The sequence below is a fragment of the Haemorhous mexicanus genome, chromosome 18 (genome assembly GCF_027477595.1).
Source record: "Haemorhous mexicanus isolate bHaeMex1 chromosome 18, bHaeMex1.pri, whole genome shotgun sequence".
NCBI lineage: Eukaryota > Metazoa > Chordata > Aves > Passeriformes > Fringillidae > Haemorhous > Haemorhous mexicanus.
The window spans coordinates 13085486-13104448 of NC_082358.1; the positions used below are offsets into that span (position 1 = coordinate 13085486).

At 41.6% G+C, this 18963-nt stretch overlaps 1 protein-coding gene and 1 long non-coding RNA gene across 3 annotated transcripts; one reads left to right on the forward strand and one right to left on the reverse strand.

Moving 5' to 3' along the window:
• Window positions 1-3063: 3063 nt before the first annotated feature.
• Window positions 3064-10682, reverse strand: PCK1 (phosphoenolpyruvate carboxykinase 1). Its single transcript, XM_059862418.1, has 10 exons — window positions 10522-10682; window positions 10031-10305; window positions 8477-8658; window positions 7681-7884; window positions 7154-7341; window positions 6112-6274; window positions 5768-5992; window positions 5545-5676; window positions 4720-4815; window positions 3064-4152 (listed from the first exon to the last, which is right to left on the reverse strand). Exons 2-10 carry the CDS (start codon window positions 10252-10254, stop codon window positions 3698-3700), a joined length of 1869 nt encoding a protein of 622 aa, XP_059718401.1. The 5' UTR covers window positions 10255-10305; window positions 10522-10682; the 3' UTR covers window positions 3064-3697.
• LOC132335638 (uncharacterized) lies at window positions 8045-18001 on the forward strand. Of its 2 annotated transcripts, XR_009488714.1 has the most exons (4): window positions 8045-8318; window positions 17095-17225; window positions 17359-17445; window positions 17552-18001. It is a non-coding gene; the product is annotated as an uncharacterized LOC132335638 (long non-coding RNA). The 2 variants fall into 2 exon arrangements; XR_009488713.1 differs by lacking the exon at window positions 17095-17225 and having other exon boundaries at window positions 17552-17996.
• Window positions 18002-18963: the final 962 nt, after the last annotated feature.

Sequence of the window (18963 nt, forward strand, 5' to 3'; positions counted from 1 at the left end):
GGTAGCCAAGGTTTTTGGAAAACAGCATTTCCCAAAGCACAAATGCCATTTCTCTGAATTTTGCTTCTTTTCCTGAAAATATCATCCCAGAATTGTGAGAGGTTTGAAGTTGGGTTTCACTATTTTCCAACACGAGTTCTGCAGCAAGCTGGACACTGCTTTTCAGGTTTATTTATTTATTTGGTTTAACCTTCATGATGTTGACAGAATCCAGGTGCATGGATATCTTATATACTCAAGCTAATTACTGCTGAGACTGACATCTGAGAAGGGGATTTGAAGGAACAAGACAAAACACAGTCAAAACTTGACCTTGAAACATGAGAAATGAGTCCAAAGGATGGCATCGGGCTTGGAGGCTTCTCAACCTGTGCAAGGATTGGGCCAAGGTCTAGGTCTGAGCTCTGGATTTATCTGTGCTAACAGGAGCACTTGGCACTGAGGCCAAACTTTTACCCAAGGGACTGGGCTAAATTTGAGGTATTTAATTTAAGGCACAGCCTTCCCTGGATGTGGGGCATCCATCACAATGTTCTTGTCCAGTGAATCACGGCACAAACAAGGTACCATAGATCATATCCTCAAAACCATTAATGGTTAAACTGTGGTTTTAATTTTGTCTCTCTTCTTTTAAGCCACCGGTACATCCACAAGTGTTTTAACAAAGTATTTTGTTTCTCACTTCCCAGAATACCAAGTGCATTTCATAACACAGCTGTTGCAAATGTTATGGCTCTGTACACTTCATGTGTTAGTCTTGCCTGTACTTCCCTTCTCTGAATTGCATTTAATAGGCCAAGTTTTCTATTTCTCTACTAATTTGTTGAAATTTATTGCATTTGTTGCCTTCCCCTCTTTCTTTTGAAAATCAGGGGAACTTCCAAATTTCAATTTAAAAGCATTTTGTTTTTATGGAGCATAGTATTTGTTGGAGGGAGAAGAGTTGAGATCATAATCTGGCACAGTTGACGAAGTTTCTAAATTTTAAACCACCGCCTTCTCCTTTTTTAAACATTTTCTCTGCCAATACTAAACATTTTGATCATTCAAAATGTAAATTGTACTCCCCATAGATGCTGATGGGTTGAGGATATATTTACATACAAAGGAGCTGTTGAATGACTCATGCAAAAACTAATTTTCTTGTTCTCATTCTTAACAGTACAGCAGGTTTTTTCCCCCATTTTCTGGTTTCCGGAATGATCTGTGTCTCTGAGCAGTGTTTGAAAGTGGGAGAACCACAAATAAATATTTTTTTCCAGAGGAGCTCATGATAGGCACTGTCCATGGGTTGCATTGTGTTATGTGGAAAAAAACACCCAGAGCAGAACCTGAGGGCAGTGGTGATCAAAGGAAGGAAAGTTCCCTGATTTCCTGGGGTGAGGAGGAGCAAGCAGGGGTCAGTCAGAATGTGAAAGCCAGCGTTTTGGGCTGGGTAAGATGTTCTCAAGGCAGTTAGCACTTTATAAGACCAGTGTTGCTAGAGCTGGGTGTGTGCTGTAGGACCCCAGGGATGGTATCTGTATCTCCTCACGGAGCAGCATTTTATGGGAGAAGTGTCACTTGGTTTTCCCATGCCCATATGCCTGCTGGGCTTGGGCCCTGGCACAGATCCCCCTGGCAGGAAGAAGGAGCCATTTCTTTGGAACACTCGTTTGAGCCTGGTTGTGTTTGGGAAGGCAGAGCAGCAGCTCTGGAAAGCCCCAAGCTTCTGTACATCTCCTGGGCAGCATTTCAAGCTGTGCCTGGAACACGTTTGCACTGCTCAGGGCTGGGATCCTCTCCCGAGGTCCATAAGAAACTCTGAGGCTGTAACTGGCCATAACTCTGAGATCACCATGACAGATTTTCTCAGCTCTCCTTGTTCTTCCTCAGACCTATCCAAATACCAGCCCAGTACTGTCACACCAGCTGTGGATGGCCCAGGCTGTTCATCAGCTATTTATAGAATTACTTTATTAACAACTTAGTTTTATACACTTGATAGTAATGCTTGAATCTGAGGAGTGCATATCCAGTCTTCCTTGGCTCACTTCCTCTGACTTATTTACTGACTTCCACCTTGATTTTTTCTGTTAATCTGGAGCCCATTCAAGAGGACATAGAGGTGACCCTATAGGAGATGCAGATGTGATTTTATCACCTCCACAGAGACTGCACCACTCTCCTCCACTTCCCTCACAGCTTACCATTGCCTGTTCTTTGTGTGAACTATGCATTGACTTGGGCTCTATTATTCACTTCAGAACTGATGATGTTTGTGTTAAGTCTTAAACATGGGGTCAGGGGACAGTTTAGAGCCTTTTCAGATTATGTGACCTCTCCTAGCAAACTTTGAAGGGCAGTTGTTGACCAGCCCTGGCACTGTTTGCTCTGCAAGGAAGCAAGTCTGTAAAAAGGCTTATTACACAATGTAAGTGATTTTCTTTTTGCTAAGCAAATATTTGCAATATGTTTTGGGAGATCAAGCATTCAAAGTGAAAAAGCAGGATACCTGCCAGGGATGTGGGAAGCACGTAAATGACACCTCTAATTGGGAGAACATGGGCTGGTTTTAGTGTCTTGACTCTACAAGGTTCCTGCAGGTTCCTGCCCTGATTTTCATTGAGCTCTAAGGCTTTAGGCATCCCAAAAAATCTGGAAAACTTTTTCCCAAACTGTCTTTACTTCAACAGTTTCACTCATTACTCTTGCAAAAGCCAAGGTGTTGTGGAACAGGGACAAATCCTATGACTTTAACAAACGAGCGAGGTCCTAATATGGGGCTTTCCTAGAGGGTAGTTTATTTTATAAATGCCTGCAGTAACTAACAATGCCCAGTTATGGAGAGTGTGTCACCATCTGGATGACTGCTCACAGCTGGTATCATAATTTTTGGATCATTCCTTTGGCTGGAATCGAAGTTGCAAAGACAGTATGTGGCTTAAACTAGCTGGCTCAGGAGTAGCAGATCAACTCCAGTCAACATCTAACTTCCACATGTGCATCTCTGCCTGTGCTGTGGTATTGACAGGAGCCTCGATTTATGTGCATGCGGTTTATAAACAGCAAGAATACTGGAAATGAGGTAATATTTTGTATAAACATTTATTTTATAGTTTAAGAACAAGCCATTCAAAACATCTGGAAATCACAGGAACATGAGTAATATATAATAGCAATATCTTAAATATGCATTAGTAATATAAAGTCATCTTTCACTCTGATAGTTACAACTTCATTTTTCTAAAAAGTATTTAAGACATGAAATATGTTTAGGCAATACATATATACAGCATCTAATTTTCTCTCCTCTTTGCAGTGGAGTCTGAGACTCCAGAGGTTTCTGTGATGGAAACAACGTGCTACAACTTGAAGGCTGGATTGGTTTGGATTGTATATGCAGAGCTAGGCAAATAATTTACACCCATCATGGCTCTGTGTGCATGTAAGTGACAGGACAGGGGTTTCAGACCCTGTGCACGTGCGCTCCCACAGCTGCTCACCTATTCACAACAACCGATGTAGTTATAAATCATTAGGTCTGGAGTTGTTTCTAGAATGTCTCTGTATCCATATCCTAGCTAAGCTATGACCTACTTTCATTATAACCCCCTGCCCATCAATGTGCTGTTATGCTTCCAGTGGTGATTTGGTAAAATGTGTTTGCCCTGTCTCAGTGTGTGCGAATTGATAAATAATTGTGGGTTTGACCAGCTTACAGCTGTTTTATCCTCATCTCTAAGGCAAGCAACTCCCTTTCTATTTCATAGGGAAGGTCAGCATTAACTTGCATTTCAAAGTACTGCTTGATTTCTTCTACCTCCTTTTCCCAGAACTCTTTTGAGATATCAAACAGTTCGGTCAGGTTGATGTCTTCTAAACCTTTCAAGTTCAAAGCAGCATCAGTGGGGATGTAACCTATGGCAGTTGGTTTGGCAGAGGCTTTCCCTTCAATTCTGTTGAACATCCACTCCAGCACACGGGAATTCTCCCCGAAGCCAGGCCACAGGAATTTCCCTTGGCTGTCTTTGCGGAACCAATTAACGTGGAAGATCCTGGGTAGTTTTGCAGCTGGACGATGGGCCATGCTCAGCCAGTGAGCCAAGTACTTGCCAAAGTTGTAGCCAAAGAAAGGCCTCATGGCAAATGGGTCGTGCATAATGACTTTGCCTGTTTGAAACACAGATGGAGAAGGTAAGGGAATAAATAGCACAGTTATTCTGAAGCACAAAGATTCAGATCCTCCCAGGGTTTACTCATGATCCCTTCACCACCCTTGTGAGCTTTAAGAAACAACCCAAGCATTATCCTTGAGGCACGAAAGGTACAAATGAAATTAATTTTTGTTATTAAATTTCTTAAATCTCAGGTCAAGCAGCTTAAATGAAGATTCTCAAGAGATTGCTATCATTCATGCATTTATGTTGAGCTCTAGCAGAAGAGAATATAAATTTGTTTATCCCAGACTGTAACAAGAACTCTCTGTCAAGGCTTCTGGCAACCCTGTGCCTGCATCCTGTTCTGTATACTTGCCACCTAAGGGATTATTTTGCTTAATTTGACTTTTACAGAGAATTTGGCTGTTAATTCCAGTACAAATATTTTCTATTGTGAAAATGCACAGGTTGCAAAATTAGCTGCCAAGACTGAAATGTGAAAGAGCAGGGGGAAGGAGAGGGCAGGCAGTCCAGAGGGGGCTGCTTTTAATACAGGTAGGCAGATTAAATTTTGATTTACCTTTGTGCTCAGCAGCTGCTGTTGCTTCAGATCTCATGGCTGCTCCTACAAATACTCCATGTTTCCAGTTAAAGGCCTCATATACAAGAGGGACACCTATAAAGAACAAAATCACTTCTGTAATTAGAGGTCCAGAAATATTTTTATGACAGCTTTTGCTATCTGACATAGTGCTGAATGCATGTTACTGGATAACGTATTCTAATTTTTCCTGGGATTTTTTAATAAGTTCATTTTCTGCTCTCTTACAGCAAAGTTGAAATGAATGTTTTCAAAACTGGCTCCTGATTACTGAACACATCCAGTGGGAGATGTCTTGGACATCAGAATCTCCAGCAGATTTTAGTGGAAATAGAATCTGATCCTGTGGTCATATTAGATTCAGACCTAGCATTACTTCTATTTCTTTTCCAACTTTAGGTGACCTTTAGCAGAACAATTTATTTTACTTCCTTTTCTTTAAACTATCTAAAACTGATTCATTTCTCTAACCATTTGCTAACTGAGCTACTTAAACTGCAGGCAAACTGAGACCAATGCAGCAATTTTCTATATGTCTGCTACTCATGTTAGTGGGTCCTGATCTCCCTCCAGCCCTTTATTATTATTATTACCTGTTTTGTGTTAACATCAAACAACTCAGCCCCTGAAACACCAGTGGCTGGAAGCGTGTGTGCCAAAGGCTAACACAGAGGAATTGGACTAACGTGGTTATTTCCTTGCTTTTGCAGCTGTGAAAGCAAAACCTGTGGCTATGCCCAGCTGTGTGTCAACCCTTCTGTGGCCAGCACTTCAGCCTGGAAAGGTGGCTGCTGCATCTCTTACCAGCTGGTCTGCGGCCTCCAAAAATGATCCCTTCGATGGGAACGCCTTCGGGCGACTCCCACGCCGGATCCATGATGGGGCACTGCCTGGCTGGGGAGCAGAACCTGGAGTTGGGGTGAGCACAAGGTTCTCCTGCACAGAGCACAACAAAACAGAATGAACTTGAATTGATTCATTAATTCCAAAGAAAGCCAAAGGGAGGGCCACGGGGTGGGCCAGGTACCGTTGTCTGGGGTCCAATCCTTGTTCTTCCACGAGGTCACTGTCACTCCAGCTGGCAGGGGCTCATCAATGCCTTCCCAGTAAACACCTCCATCACTGGTTTCTGCCACGTTGGTAAAGATGGTGTTCTTGAAGATGGTTTTAATAGCATTGGGGTTTGTTTTGACTGAGGTTCCGGGGGCAACACCAAAAAAGCCATTTTCAGGATTGATTGCCCTTAAGTTGCCTGGAAGTTAAATGATAAAATATAAGTGAACCATACTGATTTAATTCTATCCAGAAGTTTCTAGCATGTCTTACTGCACCTACAGCAACCTGCAAAACATTCCAATTTAATTTCCATACCTTGTTCATCAAATTTCATCCAGGCAATATCATCACCCACACACTCAATTTTCCATCCTGGCAGGCTTGGGTTCATCATGGCCAAGTTAGTTTTTCCACATGCACTAGGGAATGCTGCAGCAAAGTACTTCTTTTTACCTTCTGGATTGGTAATTCCCAGGATCTATTGAAAAATTAATACAACTGTTAAACACAGCCTTTTTTTCTTGCACTTTTCATTTTGGAGATTGTCTCCCAGCAAGTGGAAATGATAAAATATTTAATTATGCACATTTGCTCCTACAGAAGAAGCACAACATAATATTGCTGACAAATAACTCAAGCTGTATTTTTTAAATCAGAGAGTCAACTCTTCTTCCCATTAGAATAGCTATAAGAAGTTCTCATATTTTTGAAAAATGTTAGGTCTGTATATAATAAACATTTATTTTTATTTTGCTGTGTTTCTCTGTCAAGACAGAAGAAAACCAGGCAATATTCTTTTGGCTGCACAAGTGGAGTGAAAGGAAAGCACTTGGTGCATGGATACTTCTGCTCTTCTCAAAGACCACAGATATTTTTTTTCTAAGGCTGCTCTCTTATGCACTTTGAAATTCTTTTTTCAGTGGTATTTTATGGTGGTAGAATGTTTAAAGGACAGCAGAAATTGAAGCTTGGAAGGTTACACAGCAGAACTCACTTAGAAAATCTGATATTTGCAGGTTTTGAGTGCACAGACCTCTTTAAAATTTGGCCCAGTAATGATGTTCAGGCTCTGCTCAAGTTCATGGGTCTGCCTACAAGAAGTCACTCTCAGAAGTTCCAAACCTTGCTTGTTTTACACCATGGCAGGTCCTATTTTAAATGTTTAGTACTTGGCTTTGCAAGCAGTTTTCTATTCCCCATGAGCCTGGCCCATGACAGATTCCTATCTAAAGTTACAGGACTATCCATATGAGACTAATTCCACTGACGGCCAGGCGGGTGATGGATTTATGTGGCTCTAATTTGGGGTTTAACAAGGCTGTTCAAACACACAAGATTTAACAGCATAGATTTTTACCAGCATGTGCTCTGCCAGCCAGCCCTCCTCTTTGGCCAGTCTGCTGGCAATCCGGAGAGCAAAGCATTTCTTCCCCAGCAAGGAGTTCCCTCCGTAGCCGCTGCCAAAGGAAATGATCTCCCTGCGATCCGGGAGATGAGCAATCAGCGTCAGCTCCGGGTTGCACGGCCAGTTGTTGATTAATGGCTCTGCAGAACAGAATGTTGTAGTCATGAATGCAGCAATTTCCATGCTTGATCACGCTGTTGTTTCATCAGCATCGAGCTTCTGACAGCAACCCAGAGCATATGCTTCAAGGAAATCTAGGGATAATGATCTCCTCTCCATCAAACTCTCGCTGAGCTTTGATTCCTTTAACTGAGTTTTGTACCTAGTGCTGTTACAGAGCCACCCTGGGCTTCTGTGGTGAGGGTGTCCCACGTGCTGAGGACATGCACTCAGCTCCAAAACACAGCCCTGGGTGTTTCCAGGGGTTTTTAATGGCTTCAGGTTTTTTATTGGCTCCTGGAGTTTTTAGTGGCTCTTACCTTTTAGCGGCAGAGGGCATCCAACTGAGTGAAGGCATTTTACAAACTCCCCATTGCCCAGGGCTTTCAAAACATCTGTTCCTATCCGTGTCATGATCCTCATGCTGGCCACTACATAGGGTGAATCCGTCAGCTCGATCCCAATCTTGGACAAAGGTGATCCAATAGGGCCCATGCTGAAGGGGATGACGTACATCGTACGTCCTGGAAAACAGGGAGTAGCAAGATGTAGCCAAGAGCAAAACAAGGAACATTTGAAGTAATCTTTATAAACATAGAGGTTGTTTCTCAGTCCTTTAAAAGCTGTTTGTCTTGTGACAGCTTCTGATGATGTTTAAAGAGCTGGAGTGTTCTGTTTGTCTAATTGTGTAGCAAGAAGTTTTATCTTAAATGCTGAAGGCAGCAGTTCAGATTGTCTAGCGAGGTGGAAGGGGAGGTGAAGGCCAAGTTCTCTGTTAGTGTAAATCCCTGAATCTGAAATTCTTGCTGTGGATGGGAGGTCCTTCATTCTCATCTCACTTCCTATCTGCTCCTCAGTTGCTGTGTGACTTCCTGAACCAAGTCACGAATTTTTGTACTTTGCCCCTCTCGAGGAAAACAAGAGTGCTGGAAAGAGACTGAGGACTGCCCTTGCCGAGGTATTTGGGTCTATGGTAAAGATCTGCATGAAACCAGTGAAGTGACTATCGGGGGGATAAAGCTAAATCTTCAGCTGAAACTGTTCTTTAAAGATTTTCAGCAGTAAGTGTCTTAGCATTGCTGAAAGTTCAGTGTCAAATATCTTTTTCTTATCTACCTTGCATGCAGCCTGGGAACCTGGTGTTGAAGGCTTTCTCAAAATCTTCCTCAGACATCCAGCGCCCCAGCTGGCTTGTTCCAGTTTTAGGTATTGGCGTGGTATCTCTCTGCTCTTGAGTGATGATGACAGTTTTGCTCTCAATTCTTGCCACATCTCTTGGATCAGTGAGAGCCAACCAGCTGCATTTCAGCAAAAATCAGCAAATTAGACTTAATTATCAGCATAGCATTTTTACCCTTCTGTGGGTCTACTTTAGCACAAAAGGCTGCTAAAACAATGCTTTGTAAGTCAAAAGTTAGTGACAAAGCAGTATAACAGATAATCTCAAAAATCAGTCAGATATATTCTCTCATAAAAATTGCTTTAAGACTTTCCAGTAATAATAAAAAATTATATGGCCTAGGAAATTCTTGTTACATGTTAATACTCCTTTGCCTCTTATCTCAGCCTTATTCTCTGTTGTTAACTTTCAGGGAAAAGTTAATCTTGTTTAATTCTCATTCTCATCAGTGTGAAGTTGTTTTGTATGGGGACCACAAAATGATGCCTCAAGCTAAGTGGATGCCAAGGAAAGTAGTTTAAGTGTTGGTATAAGTGCCAGAGGGATCAGAACCCAGCTTAGTGGATTGGCATAGTCCCTTAAATTAGAGGCATCACAAAGGAAATACTGAGTATAAGCACGATCATTAAAAGTGAAGGAGTTCATTAAAGGGGATTCTTTTTCCCCTCTAAGGAATTTTTTGCCATCTATTTACGATAGAGGGGATTGTTTTACATTTTCACCTCTGTGCATCGAAATTTTCCACGAGTATAAAAATGTTCTAGTTGGGCTGTCATAACCATCATCACTACAGCTAAGCATATAATTAACAATGAATAATTTATCTGGTGAATCTTGCCCTTTTCTCTCCCAAATAGTCTGCAAACAGATTGCCAAATTCCTGCACTTAGTTATTCAAAAGTCTTTGCAGATTTCTCCCGTGAAGATCTCGTGGTTGGCACGTAATTCTCGAGTATGCACTTGTTGTTAATATTCTCCTTTCACGTTCAGTTAGTTGGGAGAAATTATGAAATATTTGAAAAAAGTATTTGCAGAATACATTAGAGTCAAAGCTCATCGGCATGATGTGAATAATGCCTGTACTGAATAATATTTGAACACCCACAGACCTATTTGAATGCCACAAAAAAGTATGTGATGAATAAACTAATTGGCTAAAATAGTAGAATTCTTCAAAAGAAGATTTGCTCAATAATATTTAGCTGTTGCTAATGATAAATTGCATAAGTCTCATGACATTACTTCAGTTCCCTGATGTAACTAATCAAGAGAAAATGTACAGTTGATAGTCCAACTGAATAATATGCTTTATGCTAATTTTTAGAGGGAAAAGTTTGCTTTTCCTGAGTATTTCACCCCTGTAAGCTAAAATTCCAAAATGTTCATGGAAAGCAAATATCGGAGAGTTATAAGAAGTATTTAAAGTAAACAGGATAGAAAATGAATTTTCCAATTCTGAGATGATACTTGACTTCCTTTAGGCTACTCACCAGTTCTCATACTTGTTCAGCTTCTTGATCATGCCTTGTTCTACCATGATGTCCAGAATTTTCTTGTTCTCCTCTTCCGAGCCGTTGCAGATGTGGATGCACTCAGGCTGGCACAGCTTGGCATTGGTCTCGATGAAATCCCTTGCTTCAGGAGACAGACTCTCCCAATCCCCCTGGACAACCTTGGGCATGACGTTCATATTGGCTTTCAGCTGTGGGGGCATTATTGAAGCTGGTGTGGATCTCGTTGCTGGCTGTAAAATACTGATCACTATCTAAAATCAAATAGATTAGGTGGGTTAGCTTAGTTACGTTCTAGCCAGTGTCACAAAGCCTAACAATGTATTACACAAAGAATTTGCAATGGACTTGATTATGTACTGCTTTAAAATCAAGGTAGGGAATTTGGAGCACTGCTAATTTCAAGGTGGAAAAATTAGAGGCCATTCTACTAATTTAAGGTGAAAAAAAATAAAGGCCATTCTACTTACTGTCTATGGAAGCTGGAGCTGGATGCCAGAGAGGATTTTGCTGTACCTGTCAGTTGAGCCCGTTTCACTTGCTTTGGAGCTCTCTTGCAATTGCTGCTCTCCAAGGATGCACCTCCTTCCTTAAATATTCTTCATGGTAGTGTCCATCCCACCAGTTGAGGTGAAGGAGGCTTGGCCTTTACATCACCACTGGATGTGTCTTGGGACAGTGCCACTGACATTGTCATCACGCAGAGTTGTCAACAAAGCAGCCCTGGCCAGGTAATCATTTAACAGCCTTGATTAATGAATGCTGAAAGCGGAGGTTCTTAGCCCCTGGGTTTGCTGTTTTGAAGCAGTTACAAAATTTAGCAGTTTAACCAAACTTTGATCCATTTTGGCTTTGAAATCAAAAACGTCATAACTTCTCGCCGTGTGGGAAAGGTTGAGTACAAAGAGTTTCTGGAACCAGGAACACGGAGGTCATGCACGGAGGCAAAGTGCAGTTGGCACATTTTGTAGGCAGATGGTCACTAGCTGGCTGTGAAGTGGAGGCTCGTCCAAGGAGTGTTTACTCACCTTGGGAACATTGCCTGATCTGGGTATAAAGTTCAACAGTGAGCACTGACAGGCCTGAATAACCACTACGTAAGGCCCATAGCTCTTATTTTTGTCTATGCAGTTCTAAAAAAATCCCTAGCAATATAAATCTAAGTGTTGAGGTTCCTTCAGTAGAGGCAAGGAAGTTTTTGTTTATGGCTTGTTTTAGGCTTCTGCAAATGAAACAGTTATTTTCTATTGCTACAACCCCAGAAGAGGCAGAGTGGCAACTGTCTCAATAATTAACCTCTTCTTTCAAATATTAGGTTATTTTTACTGGGAGTTCTATGGGGGCGAGGTGTCATAAAATATTAACCCATCCCTAAATTTGTACTCAGAGCAAAAGCACAGAACTGCTCAGGACTGGGGTTGCACACTGTTCTGTGGGGGAAGTGCACTGTGTGTGTGTGCACACACACAGAACTGAGTCTGTATCTCTTTCAGAGGCACTCTCTGGTATCAACAGCCACTACTACTCTTATAATTCTGAGGGTTATCTCAGTGTGATATCAGACTCTTGAGTGTCATCTCAGACACTTTGAGCTCCTGTCTCTGTTTCTGCAGGCCTGTCTTTAGCTTCCCTTATTCCATTTTAGACAACTATGACAATAAAGAAAGGTGGTCTTCACATTGATTTGTCCATGCAGTCTGGGTGTGTGAAGACTGAAGTATTTTAGACAAACAGAACTGTAGAAAGAACCCTGCTGCCATTTCCTCTCCTTCTATTTATACCCAGTCTTAGCAAAGCATCTGGAGCCTGGATAAGGTGATGCATTTGTGCCAACTTGAGACTTTTTTGTATCGATGGGGCTCTTACCATGGTTGTCATGGGTAGTTTGCAGAACAGGAAATCTGGGATTCACAGCTAAGTTTCAGAGAGTTCTGAAAAGCAACAAAGTTGATTTATCTTGTATAAATGGTGTTCACAACCCAGCTGTTGCTCAGGTTTGTGAGGCAGTTGGGCATTCCCAGCAAGGTTCTTGCTGGGAAGCCAGCAGTGACTTGCAAGCCCCCAAAAAGCCAGGCTGGCACAGCAGCAGGGATCAGGATTGTAGCTCACCTTCCCACCTGCAAGTCTAAAACACTGCAGAGCTGACTCTCTCTCTGCAGGAACACCCTCTGGGACTGTACCCTCTATCTCCCCTGCAAAGCCTTTTATTGTGTTTTGTAAATAAGGGAAGAAAAGAGTGAGGTAAGAGGGGCTGTCCTTGATTCATGGCAAGGCCAAACATTCCTGAAAAGGAAAACAAAAATCTGGTGGGATAAGAGGTGCTAAAGACTGTTCCAGATAGGGCTCTGATGTAAGCAAAGATAAAATCCAAAACCAATTTAATAATGGCAAAGCTGGTGTTTGTCTTGAGAGTCCACATATTGTGTTGCTGGTGGAGCTGATGGGAAATATTTTCGTTTTAAAACATGTCACAAAATACCTTCATTAAAAATAAAATGGAGCATAATCTTTAGTAATACTAAGCAGAGGCCTTTTTCAGAGATGTGCAAAAATACTGAGTGCTTTTTGTTGGCCAGGTAAGTCAGTTTACATAGAAATAACTGAGAGTAAGCCAGCAATGCTCAGTTGTCAGGAAGACAGTAGACCAGGAAATTATCATATTGCAGCACAAGTAAAATCAGAATAAAAACTTACATACAACAGTGAAATACAGCAGAATCAGTCCTCATGTCTCTAGGTTTTGAGAGGAAAAATTCCCAAACCCAGAGCATTAATTTCTGCCAATTAAATTACAGTCAGGCAGGTGTTGTGCAAATTTTTTAACACTGCAATCCTAACCTCCCACAATCTTGCTATACAAACTGTGGGCTTCTCTTGAGAAGACACTAAATATGCCAAATTGGTGGCACTGTGTTATGAACATATGTCCATTAAAAATCACATTAAGGATTCCAAATGTTTTTCATTTGTGATGGCAGCAGGGCTCGAGTACAGATGTCCACTGGGAATTCTAGACACTTCAGCATCAAATTCCTTGTATTTAGGTAACACCTCCCATCAGAGGATCTCAAAGCATATCACAAACACACAGTAAGCCTCAAGCCCCTATATAAAACACACATAGTATTTGGTGCAGTGAAATAACTGGAGCATATGCAAATCAAGGCCAGGATTTTTTTTCAAGAATCTTCTCATTTAGAGATTCAGCTTTTAGAAAGCCAACAGAAGGCATTAAAGGTTTTATGTGAAGACAGTGAATTCTCATAACACCCACTGTCTCCTACACAAAAACCCAGATGTAGCACTTCCAATAGCTCAGTTACAGTGGTCTTGAGGTGTCACCCAGTAGCAGTGGGTGCTGCTCTCTTGATTCAGTTTCTGGAAGATTTCACAAATGGCAAACATGGCAGGTGGTATGGGGAAATGTAAGGCCTTTTAAAAAATAGTTGTCTTGAATGTAAAGTTTATTTTCCATTTAAATGAGAAGCCTTTTTTAGTAGTAACTGCATTATAATGCTCATCTAATAGCTGATACGATTTCTTCTGATTGAACTTTTTTTGGCACTTTTTCTCTGTGCTACTTGACACTTGAATGTGATGCTTATCAGGTGCCTTCTTGGAAGCTGTCAAATCATTTAAATGTGTGTGAATCTGACATTTCAAGATGACAGTGTTCAACAAGTGCCTTGAAAGGAGGGGTTTTAGGATGTTTGCTTTGATGGACACCATTCAGGTCGCTCAAAACAGAAGTTTTTGAGCACTTCAGGTTTTACAGACTTAGTAGAACTCAATAAATGTAAAGGTTTCTAGTTGCTCAGAAAAAGTGTCATCAGGAAGCTTAACTCATCACTACAAGCCAAGGTGCAACAAAGCATTCACAGTGAGATCTGAAAGTTGTTAATGGCACATAATAATACTCAAAATTCTACTTCCCTCCCATTGCTAATTCTCCTACATATTGTCACCTCCTAGGAGTTTGTCACTTGGGTATTTTGCTATAAAATTGTAGGTTTTTTTAAGATTCTCTGAGCTGTTCTACTAACAGAAGAGCACTGCCTCTGGATTGCTATTTCTGTGGTGTTTCGCTCAGCTGACACTGAGCACACTCTGACAGCTGCTGGACTGGATGCCACAGAGTCCAGCCCCAAGGGCAGCCCTTGCAAGCTCAGAGAGAGCAGGGCAGGGATCGTTCTCTCCATTTCCAAAAGAAAACGTGAACAGTGCAGATTGCCTGCAGTTACAAAAGAGTCTGTGAGCGAGCCAAGGGCTCGTTCCAGACCCTGCGCGCCGCCGGGCGACGTTTCCACCTCACAGCCCCTCTCTTGCAGCAGCTCCTCAGCACTGACCCATCTGCAGGAGGGCTGGGGGCCCTGCCACATGTGCTGCACGCTCCCCTCCACGTGTGAATCCTGAGACTGAGCCTCTGCCACTGGCCACAGCAGGTAGCAGCAAGCTGGGGGCACAGTGTTTTACCTCCTGCTCACCTCCTTTCCACCCCTAACCCATACAGGAGTGGGCAGATTGTAAAATATGCTGTTTGTGGATCCCTACAAAAGGCAATGTAATTTTTTTGGCCCATGTTCGAAATGAAGTGGCTTGTTCTGATGGTGGAGGAGTGGAAAAAAATACCCAGATTTATCACAATTAGACTGTGCTTCCATTAACCTGTCCAGCATTTTCAGCTGGAGACATTTTCAGCAACAGACATTTCTCAAAACAAATGCAAGCAAATTTCAGCAGCCAGGAAGATGCACTGGTGCATGTTTAAAATCTCTAAACAAAGTTACCAAGCTTTGATGCTTCCTTTTGTATCAGCTCAAGTGCTCAGTCCTGAGCTATATTTTAGAGAAAGTCCTGGTTGTGCCACAGTGCATGCCAAGGCTGACATTACACCATGGGCACACTGGTTTCTTTCTTGTTCTTCTGCTTTGGCAGATAAAATAGTTTTCACTGTTATTATTATTACTTTATTTTTAAGCTCACTTTTACAGGCTCTGCTCTGGAGATGGGATTGAGACATGTACTTTTACCTTTGATAAGCAGTCACTCCTCTGGAGCCATTACTTGAGCTGTGACTCTAATCTGGGGACTCTTCCCTAAAGGAATACTGTTGTTTTTGTTTTAAAGCACCTTGTCAAGGATCAGTGTGAGTATGTGAGTAATAGGCTCTGCAGCCCCTCATACTGACCAGTGGGCAGGTATGTGTAATTCTGTTAGCCTGGGAGCTCTTCTCAACTACTGCAGAAGGTCTCAGTCATATGGAGAGTTTGGGCCCACCAGACTTTCACTAACTTTACCCTAGCCACAACAGAATTATGATTTTTGCATGGTTACTGCAGGGTTTTGTTTTTTTTTGCTGGATGAAAAGCAGAACCACAGCCAGGAGAGAAGGGGACAAACCATACTAACCAGAGTGAAAAACAGTCAGCAAAAGGTTTGTGTTTCCCTTTCCCTTTCAGCATCTGCTTGCTCAGTCCCACGAAGCCCAGATGGCTCCAAATCCAGTTTGCAAATAAAAATGGTTACCCTTCCTGGAGTGAAATCTCTTTACCACAGAGGTGTGTGCTTGCAGCTGTCAAGGACTTCCTGCTTCCTACTTGAGTAGGGAATAGACAAATCCTTGCACATGAGTTCAAGCACCTCTTGTTCAAGAATTTCAGCTTCCTGTGGTGTTCTGCTAGCTGTGCCCTTTTACAGAGACCTCAGCTCCTCAGGCATAAAGAAAGGACATGGAAGCACCTTTTTATATTCTAAATTTGTTTGTTTTTTCTAGGATGGGACAACCCTGGCTCCTTCCTCTTGCATGCTGTTCCTTATTTCTCTGCAATGCTTTGCCTGCTAGCAGCATTGAGCTGGCAGTTGTCCTTTCAAAGTTACCCAGCTCTATCTGTACCACAGCCTTTTTCTCTTTTCTTTAAATCCTCCCACATACCTTTGTTGTCCCTTTTTACATGCAGTCTCACCCACTGGTCGCAGTTCTGTACATTCTTCTTGAGCTGACTCCTTTGAAGAAGGATGGCTTTAGCCAGTAAGAGTGGGGGCAGATTCTGAAGGTTTAGGTTCTGTTTTTCCTTCTGCTATGGATTTCCCATTTTGGCTTTGGACATGTAACTACGTCCCCAAGCCTTTATCATCTCCTAGGAAGGTGGCTGGGAGGTGACAAAGCCAATTTCTCCCTGTTCTTATGAATTCTCCTAGTTTGGTTGATAGTTCCCAGCTAGAGAAGCTTAAAACCTAATTAAATATGATCATCATCTCTTCTCATTTTTATCTTTGCCACAGACCATCCCTGCTGAGTTCTCTCTAGGTTACTGTAATGTAAATAGTAAGTTCTTGAAATGAAAAGCATTTACTACAAACTGTTTTCTCCTTCAATAGCAACACAAAAGCAGAAATTGGGGCTGAACTGTATTCTGTTTCAAGTGAGATTTGTTCTATAATTTCTCCCCAGAAAAACAGCTTTGATAAATATTTCAAGCATTTTATAAAACTAACAGCCAAACAAGAGGATAGAAAAGCTGATTATGCAGAAATGAAAGCCAAGCTACATCTAAAGGTCAGAAGGCAAAAGTGCCTATGTCAAGAACTACATACCTTTTGGTTCTTGAACCTGGCAGCAGGAGGAAAATCAACATTGCACAAAAACCAATAATCCCTGTAACGAATCCTCTGTTTACTGGAAAACTCTTATGTAAGTGTTAACAGGTCAGGTGAAATCCTACATACTGTACATTTCTGCTTAACACCATTCTGAGAGACATAAGGCAACATCAGTGGACAACAATGGGATTTTTTCAATGTAAAGGCACTTTTGTTTGGTCAGTGTAAATGGTTCCTACCAGACAAATGCCACAATATGATTATTTCTACAAACAACACTCAGTAAAGAGATCAGGAGTTCAACTGGATCCTGGAAATCATGGAGGTTTTTTTCCTTATGCTTTTAGGAAGACATAATTCTGACTGCTATTTGTGCATCTTTGACTCACCTTGAAGAGTTCAGGTATTTGCTCTAAATACCACTAAGTACCTTTTTATTTTAGGTGAAGCATAGATGTTCTCTGCCCAGAAAACCTTAAACAAAAGATGGGTATGAATGACAGATCAAGAGACTTTCAGTTTGTAGAGGCAGCTCTGAATGGAGTAATTGTGATTCACAAAACGTGTCACCCAGGTATTCTCATCTGCTTTCTAGACACTGCCTCATCTTGATGTTTAAGTTACAAAGACTATAAGATTGACTTTGTTTCCTACAGGAGCAGAAAAGATTTACAACTAAGCCTGTTATTCCATATTTCCATTTCCAGTTCCTGATGGAGAGGCCTGAGGCTACCTGGTTGTGGACTTTAAGTGATGGTTCATTATTGGAGCAGTGCAGAAAACTAAGATTTAAGGTATTTCTGCTGATAAATATCACGGACTACACCACCTGCTGTTCAGTGAAGTGACATTAATACACACGTTGTTAAATACTCCCTTAAATTTTCTTGATTTCTTTAGATTTTTGAATTAAGAAGTTGATTTGGACTCCTCAGAAAGTTTAATGCCCAAGAGGATTTGTTATCTGAGCTGGAAAAAAGTGCACAGGAACCCACTGCTCTTCTGAACCCACCAACTGCCTCCTTACTGCTGATTTTGCAAGGTTCAACCTGGACTTGCTGCACATCCACGTGGAAGCAGAATTTGAACTCCTCGGGTTTGTACATCTTACTCACAGATTTATTAGGACAATCATTTAATAGTCTCATTCTTCAGTGATCCTATTAACTTCCAAGTTTTGGTGTCTGTTCAGCTGTGCACAAAGAGCTGTTCTCAGAACTGTTTTCCTGATTAAAGATTAACAGTGTGATAAAAGAAGGAAACATGGGCATCCTTGGAGTTTGTTTCTTACATCAGCTGGGTTAAACCTTTACTATCTTTTCTCACTGTGTATCTTTTATCTGTGTTTGGCAATCAAATTCTGCACAGCTCCAGCACGTTTCCCCTGGTTTAGTCAAAACAACAGGAAAACTTTCTGCCTTTTAAACCTTTAACTGTTCCACCCTTGCACAAACAGCAACAGAAACCTGTAATAACTAACTAAGGCGAGTTGTATTAAAAACTTTCTTTGCTATCTGTTGGATTAAAGAGTATTCTGTAAAAACATTGGAAGTCACTGAGGTGTAGTTAACTGTATAACCACACTAATGTCTTTTGAAATGGAATAAGCGATATGCTTCCCAATAAACATCCTTCTTCCAAACAAATCCAGGCACGCAGCTCTGCTGTTTGCCACAAGGAGCAAACTGTGTATTAGTAGGTGGCAGGATTGTTTCTAAATATATCATAATGTTAGATGAAACAGTTAATAGACAAATTGCAATTATGGTTAATAATTTTTAGACCACTTCCCTGACTTGTGTCTAAGCAATCAATCACCCCTGGTACTTTCAGCTCCAATAAGCTTATGCTAAATACTTCCCCTTTTATATATCCCATATCTATTAGGTCTTGGTTTTTTGTCATGTTATATAATTATAATTATTTACAGTATGGAGCAGGATTTTAAGAGCATAGACAATACCTGAAAGCATTAAGTCTTTTAACTGAGTAGGAGTTGCTTTTGTTCTGCTGAAAGGATCAGTTATATTTACAGAAGTTATTTGTCTCCTCCAAGCCAAGATGAGCACTGGAGAGAGAGCAAAGCCTGGCTTTCCCCGTGCCTTAGGCACAACCCGAATTTAGCTGATCCTGAATGAACAGCAGAGGCCAAGCACTGTGCCCTGAGACAGCTCTGCAGCTCTGCTCACCCTCCTCTTTGCATGAGAAGTGGTAATTTATAGCCTGCCTAGACACTAGTCAATCAATACCCTCCAGCATGATTTCCATCTGGCTTTGCTTTGCTGTGCTCCCATCTTCTCTCTGCTTCGGGG

Coding starts and splice junctions, on each gene's coding strand:
- PCK1 (XM_059862418.1), bottom strand. CDS start 10,254: ATGCCCCCACAGCTGAAAGCCAATATGAACGTCATGCCCAAGGTTGTC. Junction 7,885..8,476: donor GTTCCCAGGCTGCATGCAAG/GTAGATAAGAAA, acceptor CCTGTTTTCCAG/GACGTACGATGTACGTCATC. Junction 4,153..4,719: donor AGCAGCTGCTGAGCACAAAG/GTAAATCAAAAT, acceptor TGTTTCAAACAG/GCAAAGTCATTATGCACGAC.